Source organism: Equus caballus, chromosome 5 (genome assembly GCF_041296265.1).
Source record: "Equus caballus isolate H_3958 breed thoroughbred chromosome 5, TB-T2T, whole genome shotgun sequence".
NCBI classification, from domain to species: domain Eukaryota; kingdom Metazoa; phylum Chordata; class Mammalia; order Perissodactyla; family Equidae; genus Equus; species Equus caballus.
In genome coordinates this window covers 47,623,688-47,641,632 of record NC_091688.1, presented here as the reverse complement: position 1 = coordinate 47,641,632, position 17,945 = coordinate 47,623,688, and the positions used below count along the sequence as shown (strand labels likewise).

The following is a 17,945-nucleotide window of genomic DNA, read 5'->3' as shown; positions in this document are numbered from 1 at the left end:
AAATATCTACCTATAAAAGGGGTTGTCTACTTTTTTGATATCAACAGTTAAGAGAATGTGTCATTATTTTTAATGAATTGAAATACATCCTTGCAGTTAATAGAGAAAACAAAGAATAGTACACACACATTACACAAAAATTTTCTAAGTGGGGGGCCGGCCCAGTGGCACAGTGGTTAAGTTCGCACGTTCTGCTTCTCGACGGCCCAGGGTTCACCAGTTCGGATCCTGGGTGTGGACATGGCACCACTTGGCACGCCATGCTCTGGTAGGCATCCCACATATAAAAAGTAGAGGAAGATGGGCACGGATGTTAGCTCAGGGCCAGGCTTCCTCGGCAAAAAAGAGGAGGACTGGCAGTAGTTAGCTCAGGGATAATCTTCCTCAAAAAAAAAAATTTTCTAAGTGGACATGTGGACTGCCAGTCCAACTGTAACGTTGTTTTACTGTGAAGTGACGCCTACAGCTAACCTAGAGACGGTGGTGAGTATGGGTAAACATCCTTCTTGGATACATCTTCCACCATACTCCCTGTGAACTTTGAGGATCACGAAAGTCCCATCTTAGCCTTCTTCTCTTCTCACTCTATTCTTTTTGGTTGATTTTATGCATACCTATGGATTCAACAGCCACCTTCAAGACAATACTCCCAAATCCATTTCTAAACAGATTTAGCCTGTCTCCTGAGGATAAATCCTTTACTTTCAACTGCCTATTGAGCATTTCCATATGGATATCCCACAGGTATCTAACACTCAACGTTACTCAAATCTAATCCACTATCTCCTCTTCCCATACCTGCTACACATCATTTATTTCCTGTTTTAATTAATGATTCCAGGCTGTGCAAACTAATTTAGTATTCTCATCACTTATCAACTTCAAAGTGCTTCAAACATGGCTCCTTCTCTGTGAACTATTGCTTCATAGATTTTCTCCAACCTACAACACTCTATGTCTTCAGTTACAGACCATTTCAGTTGATCTGATTTTAGTTCTCAGACTACTCTCTTGGACTAAACACAGGTGTTTTAACCATAGGTTCATAGACTATAAGAGACTCTGGAGATGGGTCTCATAATCATATGACCCCATTGGAATTACATGGAAAATTCTGTGCATGGGCACACATGCATTTTCTGGATCTATAGATTTTTATCAGTTTCTCAAGCTGACAATTTTCTAAAACCCAAGCTATTACCCTATAGATGTCCTCTGCTTCCAGTCTGCCCTCACCTTGAATGTAGTCTATGAGCCATTGTTGATACTCTGCAACCATTCCTGCCCATTCTAACTAACACCAAAGCCCAGACATCTGGACTCCCTGCTGCCCCATGAGGGGAGAGAGGGTATTTTGTGAGACCCTGGCTGGAGGGCTCTTCAATTTTCTAAGGAGCTTGCTCAGAGGGCAGGTCTGATGCAGCCTCCACATGCCAGTCCCGTTCCCTAAAGACAGCTGCTTCCCCAGCACCTCCTCTGGAGTAGCTAATGAGGTTGTGCTTTAAGTGAAAATCACTAGGCTGTTTAGAATTAATGATGGAGTTTGACAGCAGCCAGCCAGGGTCGGTCTACCAGCTCTCTGCCACTAACAGGAACCTCCAGGGATCAGGGGTGCCGCTGTGGGTGAGGGGGCTGCCAGCAAAGCTCAGAACCCTGCAGGCTTCCTTGTTGCTACTTCCTAGTAGCAACACAATCCTCAAGAATGTTCACTAGTGTCCCAGAGACCTGAGTCCTTCCTCCTATAAACATGAGGACAACACACGTCCCTTGAGTTTGCTTGCCTTTGGCTGGACAGACTCATGCTACTTCACTTGAGAGTCCTGCCACCAACATTGCCTGGGATGCCAGCCTGCCATCCTTTTGCTTACGTGACAGTGTTCTCACACATGGCACCTCCCCCAACAAAACACACACACACACACACACACACATATTGTGAGCATGACTTTTCATCTGTGGTGTAGGGCCCATGGGACTACCAACCAACTTCACTCCAAATTCATCACTATGAGGAGAGTGAGTTAATCATTGTGAATCATTAATCATTATTTTTTATATGCCTGAAGGGTCAAGACTCTAGGCAGAGAAACAATTTGAGGGTAGTTACAAAGGTCTAGATGAAAGGTGATAAGGTGCTGAGCTGTAATTTTGGTAGAGAGGAAGTAGAAAAATGTGAAAATGGGGAAAAACATTCAGGAGTTCCTAGTGATTGGTTCAACTTAGGTCTGACCAATCCTGAAATGAAAATTGCGTGAATAATGCCTCCTGCTTTTATCTTTTTCTTATTTTAATTTTAAAAAGTGAACTATATTTCACATACAATAAAATGCACAAATCTTAAGTGTACAGGCTGATGAATTTTTACATATATACGCAGCCATGTAACCACTACCCAGATCAAGATATAGAACACTTCCATCACCTCAGAAAATTCCTTCATGCTCCTTTCCCATTAGTGTCATCCCACGGTAACTACTATGCTCACTTTATCATCATAGATTAGTTTTGCCTGTTTTTGAATTTCTTTTAAATGAAAACTACAGTACAAATTCTTTTATGTCATTCTTCCTTCATTTTAAAAAAATGTGTTTTAGGTTCATCAATATTTATACATGTATCTGTATTCCATTGTATGAATATAACACACTTTTGTATCCATTTTCTGTTGATAGGCATACTGCTTATTTCCTATTTATATTGAGTATTTCTAGTTTTTATTGAAGAGCAATGGTGAGAATGGACACCCTTTTGTTTTATGTTACACAGAGTGTGTTGCCACTAAGTATGATATTAGCTATAGGTTTTTTATAGACAGACTTTACCAGATTGAGGAAGTTTTGATTTATTCCCTGTCCGTTGGATTTTTTTTATTATGAATGGGTGTTGAATTTTGTCAAATGCTTTTTCTGCACTTATTGAGATTTTCATATTTTTTCTTATTCTATTAATATGAGGATGTCCATGATTAACTTTTCTTAAATTTTTTTTAAAGATTTTATTTTTTCCTTTTTCTCCCCAAAGCCCCCTAGTACATAGTTGTGCATTTTTACTTGTGGGTCCTTCTAGCTGTGGCATCTGGGATGCCTCCTCAGCATGGCTTGATGAGGAGTGCCATGTCCACACCCAGGATTCGAACTGGTGAAACCCTGGGCCACTGAAGCAGAGCGTGCTAACTTAACCAGTTGGCCACGGGGCTAGCCCCTCAATGATTAATTTTTAAGTGGTAAAACAACCTTACATTCCTAGGATAAACCATAATGGTCATGGTATATTTTCCTTTTTAAGTATCATTGGATTTGATTTGATATTATTTTGTTCAGAATTTTTGTGTCTATGTTTACAAGAGACATTAGCTTGTAATTTTCTTGTAAAGACCTTATCATGTTGTAGTGTCAGGATTATGCTGTTATCATGAAACAAGCTGGAAAGTATCCTCTCTTTTTCTATTCTCTGAAGGGTTTTCATAATACTGTAATATTTCGTCCTAAAATGTTTGGTGGAATTCACCATGAAACCATCTGGGCCTTGAGTTTCTTTTTGGAAAAGTTTTTATTTGCAGATTAAATTTCTATCAATAGATATAGTACCACTCAAATCTTCTGCTTCTTCTTGTGTCAATTACTTCTTCCATTTTTCAAAGTTGTGTTTTTCAAGGAATTTGTCCGTTTTGTCTAAGTTGTCAAATTTAGTGGAATAAAGTTGTTCCTAATATTTTATTATCTCTTTAATGTTTGTAGGATCTATAATGGTGTCCCCTTTTTCATCCCTGCTTTTGGTAATTTGTATTTTCTCTTTGATTTCTTTAATCAGTCTTGCTAGGGGTGTATCAATTTCATTAAACTTTTCAAAGAACCAATTTTCAGCTTTGTTGATTTGTTTGTATAGTCTGTTTTCTATTTTATTAATTTGAGGTCTTTATAATTTTTTTCTATTTCATTTGCGTTTAATTTTATCTTCTATTTCTAACCAATGAGTTAGAAATACCCTTACCCAATAGGGGTGAGAGTCTTAATCATTTATTTTAAACATTTATTTTCTAATATAGGCATTAAAAGCTATAAATTTCACCGTAAGCATTGCTTTATCTACACTTAAAATTTTTTGATTAGTCGTGTTTTCATTGTCATTACATTCAAAATATTTTTTATTTTCCTTATGACTTCTTTAACCCATAAGTTTTTCTAAAATGTGTGCTCAATTTCAAAATATTTGGGGATTTGTCACGTTTTGTTATTAATTTCTAATTCAATTTCATCGTTACCAGAAAATATACTCCATATCATTTCAATCCTTTTAAATTTATTGAAACTTGCTTGGTAGCCCAGCATCTACTTTGGTGAATATTCCATATGTATTCAACAAGTATGTTTATTCTGAAATTATTGGATATAATGTTCTGTAAGTGGTAATTATGTCAAGGTGATTAATTGTGTTGTTTAAGTATTCTATATCTTTACTGAATTTTTGTCTACTTATTTTATAATTTTCTATGAGAGAGAAGTGTTAAAGTCTCCAATGATGACTATGAGTTTGTCTACCTTTTCTTTTGTCAATATCTACTTTAGGTATTTTGAAGTTATCTTAATAGATGCTTTTACACATTTATGATTATTATGTCTTCTTGATGAACTGATCCTTTTATAGTTATAAAATATCTCTCTTTACTTTTTGCAATCTCTCCATCTTAAAGTCTACACATCAATTTTTTTTTTAAAGATTGGCACCTCAGCTAACAACTATTGCCAATCTTTTTTTTCTTCTTCTTCTCCCCAAAGCCCCCCAGTACATAGTTGTATATTCTAGTTGTGAGTCTCTGGTTGTGGCATGTGGGATGCTGCCTCAGCATGGCCTGATGAGTGGTGCCATACCCACACCCAGGATCCAAACCAGCAAAACCCAAGACCACTGAAGCAGAACACATGAATTTAACCACTCAGCCATGGGGCCAGCCCCCACATCAACTTTTTGGATGTTTGGTTTTACAGGTATACTTGTTCCCATTCTTTTACTTTGAATGTTATACAAGATTTTATCTGTAAAATAGGTTTTTTGAAAAGGAGATATAGTTGGTTCATTTTAAAATCCAATCTAACAATCTCTGTCTTTTTATTGGAGTGTTTAGTCCATTTACATTTTCTGGTATTACTGATATGATTAAGTTAAGTCTAGTTATTTCACTATTTGTTTTCTACTTGTCCCATCTGATCCTTTGTGCCTTCTTTTGGATTGAGTTTTTATTTTTATTTTCCTTATTATTCCATTTCATCTCCTTTATTGGTTTTTTGATATGCTTTGTATTATTTTTTTGGCATTTACTCTATGTATTGTATTATACATTGTTTACTTAATACAATCTATCTTGAATTAATATTTTATTTAATGTACAATGTAAGAACATTACAAAATATTTTTCCATTTTTTCACCCTCCCACTCTCTATGTTGCCATTGTTATATATTTCATTTCTATCTACATCACAAGCTCTCTGATGCATGTTATTATTTTTTCATTGAACAGAGTCTTTTAAAATTCTTTGAAAAGTATATTATTTTATATTTGCCTACTTGTTCTCCTCTTGGATTGAGTAAATTTTTTATTGTTCCATTTCAGATATGGGCTCTTACATTTCTGTCCTAATTTTAGACATGGAAATATTACGCAAAGAGAGATTAAGTAAATTACCCAAGGTCTCATAACTAAAGGATTACAGAGATGAGTTTTGGTCCCAAAAACCCTAACTGCAGAGGCCACAAGTTAACCAATGTAGCATATTGGCTTATATACCATGAAGAATCTGAAAGTTAAGCTTCAGGGTCCTAGTTTGCAAAGGCTTTTTCTAAAGCCTTGACTGCTGCCCTAAAAATCTGTTCGCATAATCATGTTGCTAGAAAATTTACTAAAGTAAGATATTTTCACATTTTTTGTAAAAGAAAGCCCCCAAAATGATGTGTTTCAGGACTTCCCAAACCTAGATCTTCCTCCTGAAGCCATGTGAAATAATGGAACTTCATTTGATAGAGAATGGAGGCCACTGGAGGATTTTAAGATAGGGAGGGGTTAGATACATTTTAGGGTTTAGAGAGAGCACTGCTTTCAGTGGGAGAGCATCCTAGCATATGAGTTCCAGTTTAATGTTGGTTGGACAGAGCTTATGGAGGCTGCCCTTTGGGGTGCAGAGTGAAGTCGCTGATTAAATAATTCAACAAATTCTTCTGTTCCTTCAGTAGTTTGGAGACAGAAAATTGGGGGCACATTTCAAAGCCAATCAAGTAATATATACTTGTTGGGGATCTAACAGGACATTTTTGGCTATAATTGATAACTTAGAGAAATAAAAAAAAGCTAAGTTTTATCTTTATTTTGTTATCAATGAGAATTATTTACTATAAAAAAGCTGGTATAGAGTAAGATGTTAACATTTCCAATGTGTAAAGTTTTCTACTCTAAAGATTAAAATGGGCTGAGGGCCATGATGAGCTGATAGGCACAGGTCAGGAGAGACATACAAAGAATAATAATTCAGCATAATTAGGTAAAATGGAAAAGAATTAGGCTAGATTTTTCTCACAGGAAATATAATGAATTCCAGAATCATCTCAAAAATATAAACTCATTCAGTCACTCAACAAATATCTACCGGGACATACTGCCTGCCAGGAACTGTCTTAGATATTAGAGACAGAGAGTGAGCAAAATGAGCCCCTGGCCTCAGAGAGCTTATACTGCAAACAGAACCAAATAGGTCAATAATTTCATGCCATGGATAGCATAAATGCTACAAAAAGAAGGAGAGCAGTGTAAGGGGATGAAAAGTGATAAGGCTGCTATTTTAGATAGAATTGTCAGAGAAAGCATCCCTGAGGAGGTAACAGTTCAGAAAAAAACTTCAATGAAAGTAGGAAATGGACCATGCAAATATCTGGGAGAAAGTGTTTCTGGCAGAGGGAATAGCAAGTACAAGCCCTTAAGACCGGCGTGTGCTTCATGTAGTTAAAAACAGAAAGCAGCCCTGTGAGCTCAAGCGGAGTGAGCAAAGCAGAAGAACAAGGGGAAGTAGCATCAGAGAGGCAGTCGGAGGTCGGATCCCACAGGCTTTGTAGCCAAGGTGAGATCTTTAGATTTTATCTGAAGTGAGATGGGAAACCATTGGAGGGTTTTGAGTTTAGGAACTGGCTGCTGCCGTGTGGAGACAGACTAAATGGGAACACGGGGTAGAAAGGAAGTAAGAATCTGTTGCAAGAGTCTAGGCAAGAGAAAATGGTGGATTGGACTAGGGTATCAGCAGTGGCGGTAGTGAGAAGTGATAATATTTGTACAATTTGGAAGACAGAGTAAAAAAGTATATTTTATCTTGCAATGTTTTTGTATAGATTAAAAATAATAGGGGCCAGCCTGGTGGTGCAGCGGTTTAGTTGATACATTCTGCTTTGGTGGCCCGGGGTTTACTGGTTCAGATCCCGGATGTGGACTTATGCACCGCTTGTCAAGCTGTGCTGTGGTGGGCGTGCCACATATAAAGTGGAGGAAGATGGGCACAGATGTTAGCTCAGGGCCAGTCTTCCTCAGCAAAAAGAGGAGGATTGGTGGCAGATGTTAGCTCAGGGCTAATCTTCCTCAAAAAAAAAGAAAAAAAATAGCAGCGTAGCTACAGTTGAAGGAACACCTATTTATACCAGGCACCTTACTTATATTGTCTCATGTTACTTTCAATGACTCTGATATAGGCACTGTTAATATCAGAATACAGGAGCAAACTGAGGAACAGAGGAGTCAGCTGATTTAGCCACCAGCTACATCTAGTAAGTGGCAGAAGTAGGATACAAAGCCACATCTATCTGGCTCAAGAGCCCACTCTTTCCACTATATCATCTCATATCCAAGATTGAACAAGGTGCAAAAACCAAAGTTCACAACAATGATTGTGAACCCATCAGAATGGATAACAGAAAGCTAATAATTGTATCAACTATTTTTTCAGGAAACATGCAATGTTTGACTAAGGATAAATCTTGGTTTACTAAAGTTTACTTTAATAAAATAATATACCTAAGTATATATGATTACTGAAAGTTTTTCACTTCTTTTAAACCCCGAAAAGATAAATGATCCAATTGATAAAAATAAAATCAGTATATAAAAACACAGAGACAAAAATTTATTCTAAAGAGGTAATCAGAGATGTTCACATATATTTATTTATGAAATGTTCATTCCAGTATTTATAATAGTGAAAGAAATGAAAGCATCTGAAAGCTTAATCAAAGAAGAGATATTGAATTTATTGTGTATGATGGAATACAATACGTCCCTGGGAAATTGGGTCCTAATTTTTTTCGTTATTTTTAAATTCTGTTAAAATATACGTAATATTTATCATTTTAACCATTTGTAAATGTACAGTTCAGTGACATTAAATATATTCTCAACATATATAACCATCACCCATATCTATACCCAAAACTTTTTTGTCATCTTTAACATAAATTCTGTACCCATTAAACAATAACTCTTCTATTCTGCTCTCTGTCTCTATGAATTTGCCTGTTCTAGACATGTGATAAAAGTGGAATCATACAATATTTGTTCTTCTGTGCCTGGCTTATTTCACTTAGCATAAAGTTTTCAGGGTCCGTTTATGTTTACTATATATTAAAATTTCATTCTTTTTTTTTTTAAGGAAGATTAGCCCTGAGCTAACATCTGCCACCAATCTTCCTCTTTTATTTTGCTAAGGAAGACAGGCCCTGAGCTAACATCCATGCCCGTCTTCCTCCAGTTTATATGTGGGATGCCTGCCACAGCATGGCTTGACAAGCGCTGCATAGGTCCACACCCGGGATCCAAACCAGCAAACCGTGGGCCACTGAAGCGCAATGTGAGAACTTGACCACTGCGCCACCAGGCCCGCCCGCTCATTCCTTCGTATGACTGAATAATAGTCCATTGTATGTATATACCACAGTTGGTTTATCCTTTCATTGGTTGATGGACACTTGGGTTGTTTGGACTATTGTGAATAATGATGCTATGAACATTTGTGTACAAATATCTGTTTGAGTCCCTACTTTCAATTCTTTTGCATATATACCCAGGAGTAGAGTTGTTGGGTCATACGGTAGTTTTCCGTTTAACTTTTTGAGGAACAAGCACACTGTTTCTGACAGTAACTGCACCATTCTACATTCCCACCAGCAATGCATGAGGGTTCCAACTTCTACACATCCTCACTAACATGTTATTTTCCATTTTCTTTTTTATAGCTATCCTGATGAGTGAAAAGTGGTACCTCATTGTGCTTTTGTTTTGCATTTCCCTAAGACTAATAATCTTGAGCATCTTTTCATGTCCTCATTAACCATTTGTATGTCTTCTTTGGAGCAAAGTCTATTCAAGTCCTTTGCCATTTTTAAATTAGGTTGTTTTGGGGATGGTGGTTCTTGTTGTTGTTAAGTTGTAGTTCTTTATATATTTTGGATATTAATTCTCTATGATATATATGATTTTCAAATATTTTCTTCTATTCTATAGGTTGTCTTTTTGCTTTCTTGATAGTGTCCTTTGATGACACCTTCTTAATGTTGACAAAGTACAATTTATTTTTTCTTTTATTGCCTGTACTTTTGGTGTCATATTATGAAATACTTGCCAAATCCAATGACATGAACAATTTTTTTGACATTTTCTTCTAAGAGTTTTATAGTTTTACCTCTTAAGTTTAGGTCTTTGATACATTTTGAGTTAATTTTGTGCATAATATAAGGTAGGGACCACTTCATTCTTTTTCATGTAGATATACAATTTTCCCAAAACTATTTGTTGAAAACATTGTCCTTTCCCCCACTGAATGGGCTTGGCACCTTTGTTGAAAATCAATTAATCATATATGTGAAAATTTATTTCCGAGGTCTCTATTCTATTTCATTGGTTTACATGTCTGTCCTTATGCCAGTACCATACTTTTTTAATTACTGTAGCTTTGTAGTAAGTTTCAAAGTCAGGAAGTATGAATCCTCTAAATTTATTTTTTTTCCAGATTGTTTTGGCTATTCAGGGCTCCTTGTAATTCCATATGAATTTGAGGAGTGGCTTTTCGGTTTCTGTGGGAAAAGGATACTGGAATATTAATAGGGATTGTGTGGAATCTGTAGATCACTTTGGCTATATTGACATCTTAACAAGGTTAAGTCTTTTTATCCATGAATGTAGGATGTCTTTCCCTTTAGTTATAACTTCTTTAATGTCTTTCAGCAATATTTTGTACTTTTCAGTATACAAGTCTTTCACCTCCTTAGTAAGATTTATTCTAAGTACTTGATCCTTTTAGATGTTACTGTAAATGGAATTGATTTCTTAACTTCCTTTTTGGGTTGTTCATTGCTAGTGTGTAGAAACACAACTGACTTTTGCACATATAACTTTGCTGAATTTGTTTATGAGCTCTAGTAATATTCCTGTGGATTTGGTATCTACTATACGTAGGATTTATGTATATGTAGGATCATATCATCTATGAATAGAGACAGTTTTACCTCTTCCTTTCCAATGTGAGAAACTGTGCTCCTAGTATTTTAAAACTATAAATAGAGATCAAGATTTACACAACTGGAAAAAAAAAAAAGCTGCAATGGAGAACACTGAAAGGTAGCGCTGATTCTGATTCTGCAGGTGATTGAATTCTTCTTTACATCTTTCTACATTTTCTTAATTTTTTGCAATGAAATTTTATTTCTTAGAAAAAAATAAGATGCTTACCAAACCCGGCAATGATAGGAGATAGATATTACCAAGACGGTGAAAAATGTGCTCAGATGAATGTAGGGAATAGTGGCTTATTGTTAGTTTTAACCAAGTCTACATTTATTTTCACCCACCAGCAGCCATGCAAATTTGTGTGAGGTCCCCAGGCCTGAATTGGCTAGATTTGTTGAGTGAGAAGTTGTAGTTTCTCTGAAGACACTCCTGAACACCCCTCTCCACAGTCCAGGCTGTTCTATATCCAACATTATCTGACATGGCCCAGAAAGTATACAAAGCCATTCGGGGTGCTCTCTATACATTCTCACTATGGCTTATTTTTTCTCATTGTTTTGTAGCTATGACACTATTTGAAATGAACAATCAAACAGAGGTCACTGAATTCATCTTCTTGGGATTTTCCAACCACCCCAAACTACAGGGCTTGCTCTTCCTGATCTTCCTGGTCATTTACCCGACAACTCTCCTGGGGAACACTCTTATTATAATGGCCACCAGGATCGGTCCTGCTCTCCACACTCCAATGTATTATTTCCTCAGCAACCTGAGTTTCTTGGATGTCTGCTACACATCCACCACCATTCCAGTCTTGCTGATGAACTTCTTCCTGGAGAAGAAAACCATCTCATATGAGGGCTGCCTCTCCCAGATTTTCTTCCTTGTGACATGTGCTGGCACTGAGGGTGTCTTATTGGCTGCTATGGCTTATGACCGCTATTTAGCCATTTGCCACCCTTGTCAATATTCAGTCCTCATGAGTGTGAAGGTCTGTGCTTTTTTGGTGACTGGGTCTTGGCTATGTGGCCTGGTGAATTCTGTGACACACACAGTACTGGCAGCCACACTCACTCTGTGTGGGCCCAACCAGATCAGCCACTTTCTCTGTGACATCCCACTGCTCCTGAAGCTCTCCTGCTCAGACACCTCTCTCAATGAGTCTGTGCTCCATGTGGCCAGTGCCACCATTGGCCTGAGCCCCTGTCTGTTTACTGCAGTGTCCTACATACTCATCATCTCTACCATCCTTAGGATTCCCTCTGCTCAGGGCAGGAGCAAGGCCTTCTCTACCTGTGCATCCCACCTCACCGTGGTGGTGGTCTTTTATGGAATGGCCAACTTCAACTATGACAGACCCAGAGAAGGCTACAACCTGGATGTGGACATCCTGGTCTCTGTGCTGTTCTGTTTTATGACCCCCATGTTAAACCCCATCATCTATAGCCTGAGAAACAAAGAGGTCAAGGGTGCCCTGAGGAAGCTGAGTGGAAGGTGGGTGTTCCCTGCCAATATTTGTGTCTAGATCAATGGTCTTAAAACTGTGGTGGGTGGGCCGGCCGAGTGGCATAGCGGTTAAGTGCGTGCATTCCACTTCTCGGTGGCCCAGGGTTCACCAGTCTGGATCCCGGGTGCCAACATGGCACCGTTTGGCAAAAAGCCATGCTGTGGTAGGCGTCCCATGCATAAAATAGAGGCAGATGGGCATGGATGTTAGCTCAGGGCCCGTCTTCCTCAGCAAAAACAGGAAGATTGGCAGTAGTTAGCTCAGGGCTAATCTTCCTCAAAAAAACCCCCAAAAAACAAACAAAAAAAAAACTGTGGTAGGCAACCACTGAAAAAACTTCCAAGGTATTTGTAACATACACTGTTTTAGAAAGAATATTCAGATCCTCAATTCCTACGTATCAGTTCCTAAAATTGATCTTCCCAGGAACTTCGTTTCTCTCCTCCCTTTCCACAAGTACTCTCTTCCCACTTTGCAAAGTCAAGATGTGTCAGATATTTTGTGTTGGTTCTCAGCACCATCTCAATCCTTCTAAGTTCTCCCCACATTACAGGGACTGAAAGCCTGGAAACCTCATTTCCCAGGCTCACTTGCCAGCATTGTTCTATTTCAGATTCTGCCAATGTAAGAGTCATACATGAGAGATTAGAAGAAAAAGAAATAAAGAAGAAATTGTCTTCTTTTGGATCTGGTAGCAGTGGCAGAAACAGACTCCTGTGGTGGCGTTAGCTGATGTTTACAGTCTCCCTTAACAGCAGTTCTTGAAATATAAGGTCACGCAAGTATGGAATGCGTGTCTCTCTATAAGGAGGGTAGAGGCTTCCACGAAGAGGGTAATATTACCTGCCTTCCCCCTTTCTTTTTTGCTCTTCCAACAATTTTATCACTTATTTTCTGTGTTAAATTCCTCTAGGTTGAAATATCTAAAGTAGTTTTTATTTCCTCTGTAAGCACTAACTGCTGCGGCATTTTATATCAGGAGTGGCTCTAGGAAACAGACGCACAGAGGTGGAAGTCTGGGATTGGATATCTGATGTGTGCAGTTTGAATGTATTGATGATAGCATAGTCAATGGAAAATGGGGAATCTGACCATCCATGGTGTGCAGTAACAAAACAGATGCTTAAAATTATCAACAGTCATTATCTGAAATAAAATGTCTTGAAAACTAGGCTCTGGAATGCCAAAATACTGCTGCAACTGACCTTTATGGTGGGAATGAAGACGACAAGATGGTTTACTAAGTGCTATTACTGATTGCAGTGGGAAGCTTATAGGAAGAAAATGACAGACTTAGGCATTAAATTCCCCTCTCAAGCCAAGGTCAAACAAGCAGAAAATATTTTGTTTCTCAAAACTGATGAAGCTTAATATCAGAACGAAAGTCTGATTTTGTGGGCTGCATAAGCACAAAGTAAACTGTAATTCCACAATTTCTCCAGGTCTCTTATGTACCACTTAGGGCCTTGACTTGGGAATGAGTGGGACTCTGATACTTAAAATGGGAAAATACAGTGGATTTGGACAAATCTTAGAACCCTGGACTACTATGACCAATAGTAGAAGTTAATGGAAGACTACAGTAGCCCAAGAAAGGGAGGACTATAAGAGCTCATACCTCTTAGAACTAAAGGTTTGTGTCACTTCTTTAACTGAGGCAGTAAATGAAAGGAAAGAGAACAAAGAATGAATAGAAGAAGAAGGAAGCTATAAATATCAACCATGGCCTCACGACATAACAGATATGGGGTCTCCAGCAGCCATGCATAATTGCTTCCTTTTTTTGCTCTCTATATGTGTATATACTAACTAGGTATTTTTCCCTTCTCTTTTTCTTGGTGTTCTTTATAAAGAATGTTGATGCATGATTAATTTCATTATTTAGCCTGTTGTGATGGCTAATTTTATGTGTCAACTTGACTGGGGCATGGGGTACCCAGATATTTGGTCAAACATTATTCTGGGTGTTTCTGTGAGGACGTTTTTGGATGAGATTAGTATTTAAATCAGTAGACTGAGTAAAGCAGTTTGGGTGAGCCTCATTCAGTCAGCTGAAGGCCTCAACTAACCAGTTGTTCTATCAGTTAGAACAAAAAGACTGACCCTCCGCTGAGTAAGAGACAATTTTTCCTGCTAGAGGACTTTTGAATGGGGACATCAGGGGCTTTATTCCCTGCCATGGAACTGAAACATCAGCTCTTCCTGGGTCTCAAGCCTGCTGACCTTCACACTGGCACCTTACCATTGGCTCTCCTGGTTCTCAGGACTTCAGACTCAGACTGGAACTAAACCACCAGCTCTTCTGGATTTCCACCTTGCTGACTCACTCTGCAGATCTTGGGACTCGCCAATCTTTATAATTGCATGAGCCTATTCCTCATAGCAAATCTTTCTATGTATACAACCTATTGGTGCTCTTTCTCTGAAGAACTCTAACACAAATTTGGTACTAAGAGTGGTTCTAGAGGAACAGAATTTTAAGAATGAATTTTCTGAATTGGTTCTGGGGTTCCTGGAGTTGGCTCTCTAATTTGATTAGATTCAAAGATGCTAATGACTCTGTTTCTAGCAGTGAAAAGAGCACTGATAGTCTATGACAAGATCCTAATCAACCACTTATAAGAAACAAGGATCTAGATAACTGTGCATATGATACTTTCAAACATTTTTGGTAAGCTAATGAGTATAATAAGATTGGCTGGTTGCTCCTAACGTCACTGGACCAAGTGGGAAAAGAAAAGGATGAGCTCAGGGATTCAAATTTCCAGCTCAAGTACTACATAAATAACCTCAAAGTGTCTATGTATGCCCTGAAGGAGACCCTAATCTGCTGTAGCCCCAGGGCTGAGAGCTTGCTCCCAGAATCTCATCCTGTGACTGGCTGAATTACAATGCAAGTTAACTCTCAGTCTCACAGGGTATCTACTTTTAAAGTGAGGGCGTTGATTGGGAAGGAATGGGATCCTGAGAGTTGGAATGGGGATGTGTGGGAAGATCCTAATGAAGATGGGGACTCTGAATCTCTGAATTCTGATAAGTCTTCTCTGCCAGTGGAGGCAGCCTCTCAAGCCCTAGTGGAAGCGACCTCACCATCCGTTGTAGGGGTTTAACTCTGAATTGCCTGAGGAAACTGTAACAGCCTCCCATGAGGCAGTTACCTCGCAAGACAATGCTAATTCTCCTCAGGACCCACCCCCACCACCCCTTTTTGCTTCTAGAGCTATAATTAAACTCAAGTCCCAGCAGGCCCCTAAAGGTGAGGTACAAAGTGAGACTCATATGGAGGTGCACTATGTTCTAAAAGAACTACTTGAGCTTTCTACTTTATATAGACAGAAATCTGGGCAACATGTGTAGAAATGGAAACTAAGGGTGTAGGATAAGAGTGGAAGGACTATAAATAGGATCAGGTCAGGGGGCCGGCCTAGTGGAGCAGTGGTTAAGTTCACACGCGCTGCTTTGCCAGTTCAGATCCAGGGCATGGATCTAAGCACCGCTTATCAAGCCATGCTGTGGCAGGCGTACCACATATAAAGTAGAGGAAGATGGGCACAGACGTTAGCTCAGGGCCAGTCTTCCTCAGCAAAAAGAGGAGGTTTGGCGGTAGATGTTAGCTCAGGGCTAATCTTCCTCAAAGGAAAAGAAAGTGGATCAGGCCACATTTATTGATATGGGCTCAGTGAACAGGGATTCTGCATTTACTGATGCAGCATGAGTGGTTAGAAAGACCCTACCAGTTTGTTTGGTTGCCTGGTTCAAACGTGGACCAAAATGTAGCCTACAGTGAGCGAGTTGGAAATGCCTTGGTTTAATGTAGAGGAAGGGATTCAAGGTCTTGGGGAGATTGGAGTGCTAGAGGGAATTTGTTGTTTAGGACTTACTCATAGGATCCAGAAGGTTCACCTTTCTCACATGACTGTGAGAAACACATTTGTGAAGGTGATGTGGATTAAGGCTGCCCCAGCCAGAGAAGCCCAAGGTGACCTGGCCTACATGCCAAACTATATGACCCAGTGGACTTTTTTTATGGTGTGAATTAGGGCTGCCCCAGGGAGAGAAGCCCAGGGCATCCTCACCTAGATACCGATCTATATGGCCAGATTCGTATCTAAAGTTATATGACCGCACAATAACCAGACCCCATCTGCACTGAAATCATTTAATGACTTTTTACATCATCTTTTCTTTTCTCCAGTAAAAATAAGTCACGTACCCATGCCTTATAAAATTAGCCCTAACCCTCAACTCGGGGCAGCAGCAGGAGCTCTGACTGCCCGTGGGTCTTGTCCCCACACACCAGCTCTGCCTGCCCATGGGTCCTGTCCCCATGCCAGCGGGGGCAGCAGCAGGAGCTCTGACTGCCTGTGGGTCTTGTCCCCACACACTAGCTCTGCCTGCCCATGGGACCTGTCCCCATGCCAGCGGGGGCAGCAGCAGGAGCTCTGACTGCCTGTGGGTCTTGTCCCCACACACTAGCTCTGCCTGCCCATGGGACCTGTCCCCATGCCAGCGGGGGCAGCAGCAGGAGCTCTGACTGCCCGTGGGTCTTGTCCCCACACACCAGCTCTGCCTGCCCATGGGTCCTGTCCCCATGCCAGCGGGGGCAGCAGCAGTGGCAGCAGCAGGAGCTCTGCCTGCCCATGGGTCCTGTCCCCATGCTATTCCACACTATTCTCTAAATAAAAGAGCACTACTGCCAGATCTTGAGAGTCTAAGAAATCTTTCTTTCGACTCCTCGGCTCACCGACCCCGCATCATTTCTGGTGGCCCGTACGGGGATTGCTTCATCGGCTTGTGAGCTCGAGTTCTGGTAAGTGCCCTTTTCTTCCTTGTGCCTTTCTCTTTTTCAAGGATGGATCTAAATTCACTTCTCCATCGGGAACTTTCTTGGATGGCTGTATGAATCCACGTTTGCTGCCCATGGCTACTCTATGGGGCAAATTGTGGCATTCAGCCTGAAGAGAATCAGTACCTTAAGCCTGAGGGTGATGGAAAATGAATTAATCCATTCCTTCCTGCTCTTTTTCAAGGATGGATCTAGATTCACTGCTCCATCGGGAACTTTCTCGGACAGTTGTATGAATCCACGTTTGCTGCCCATGGCTACTCTATGGGGCAAATTGTGGCATGCAGCTTGAAGAGAATCAGTACCTTAAGCCTCAGGGTGATGGAGAATGAATTAATCCATTCCTTCCTGACTCTATCTCTAATAGACAAATTTTACGTGGGCGCGGGTCGGCCACTTAAGTCATTAGGACGGCCGCCAATCTCCAAGACTCCCGTGGAAGGTTTCTTTTCCTAAGGCTGGATTGGGATCCCTCCCTCTGGCACCTGACCACGCTCTGAACTGCGAGGAAAGTCCTACTTGGGACTCCAGTTCAAGGGAAGTACCAAACTCTAACCATTGGTGGAGTATGGGAACCCCTTCTTGGGAGAATGGCTCCAGGATGCAATTGGGTAGAATGTCCCCCAGACTGGCGGAAAATTCCTCACTGTCTTTCTCTTTCTCACTGTCTTTGTCCTTTTACCCTGGGGACCATTCGCCAGGCACCTATTACTGTCAGGCAGAATAGGGAAGATGTTCAAGGGATGCCCCCATCATCCCTTGCTACAGGAACTCCATTGGGGGGATTTTCAAGGTAATGGCTCCCTTTCTCTGGGACCATTCACCAGGCACCTATTACTGCCAGGCAGAATAGGGAAGATGTTCAAGGGATGCCCCCATCATCCCTTGCTACAGGAACCCCAATGGGGGGATTTTCAAGGTAATGGCTCCTTTTCTCTCTGGGACCATTCACCAGGCACCTATTACTGCCAGGCATAATAGGGAAGATGTCCAAGGGATGCCCCCATCATCCCTTGCTACAGGAACTCCATTGGGGGGATTTTCAAGGTAATGGCTCCCTTTC

General features: G+C 40.2%; 1 protein-coding gene across 1 annotated transcript; it reads left to right on the top strand.

The window, feature by feature from the left end:
* The first annotated feature begins 11,094 nt into the window (after positions 1-11,094).
* Positions 11,095-12,054, top strand: OR13L10 (olfactory receptor family 13 subfamily L member 10). The gene has a single exon (XM_001496106.4). The coding sequence runs from the start codon at positions 11,095-11,097 to the stop codon at positions 12,052-12,054; it is 960 nt and encodes a 319-aa protein (XP_001496156.4).
* Positions 12,055-17,945: the final 5,891 nt, after the last annotated feature.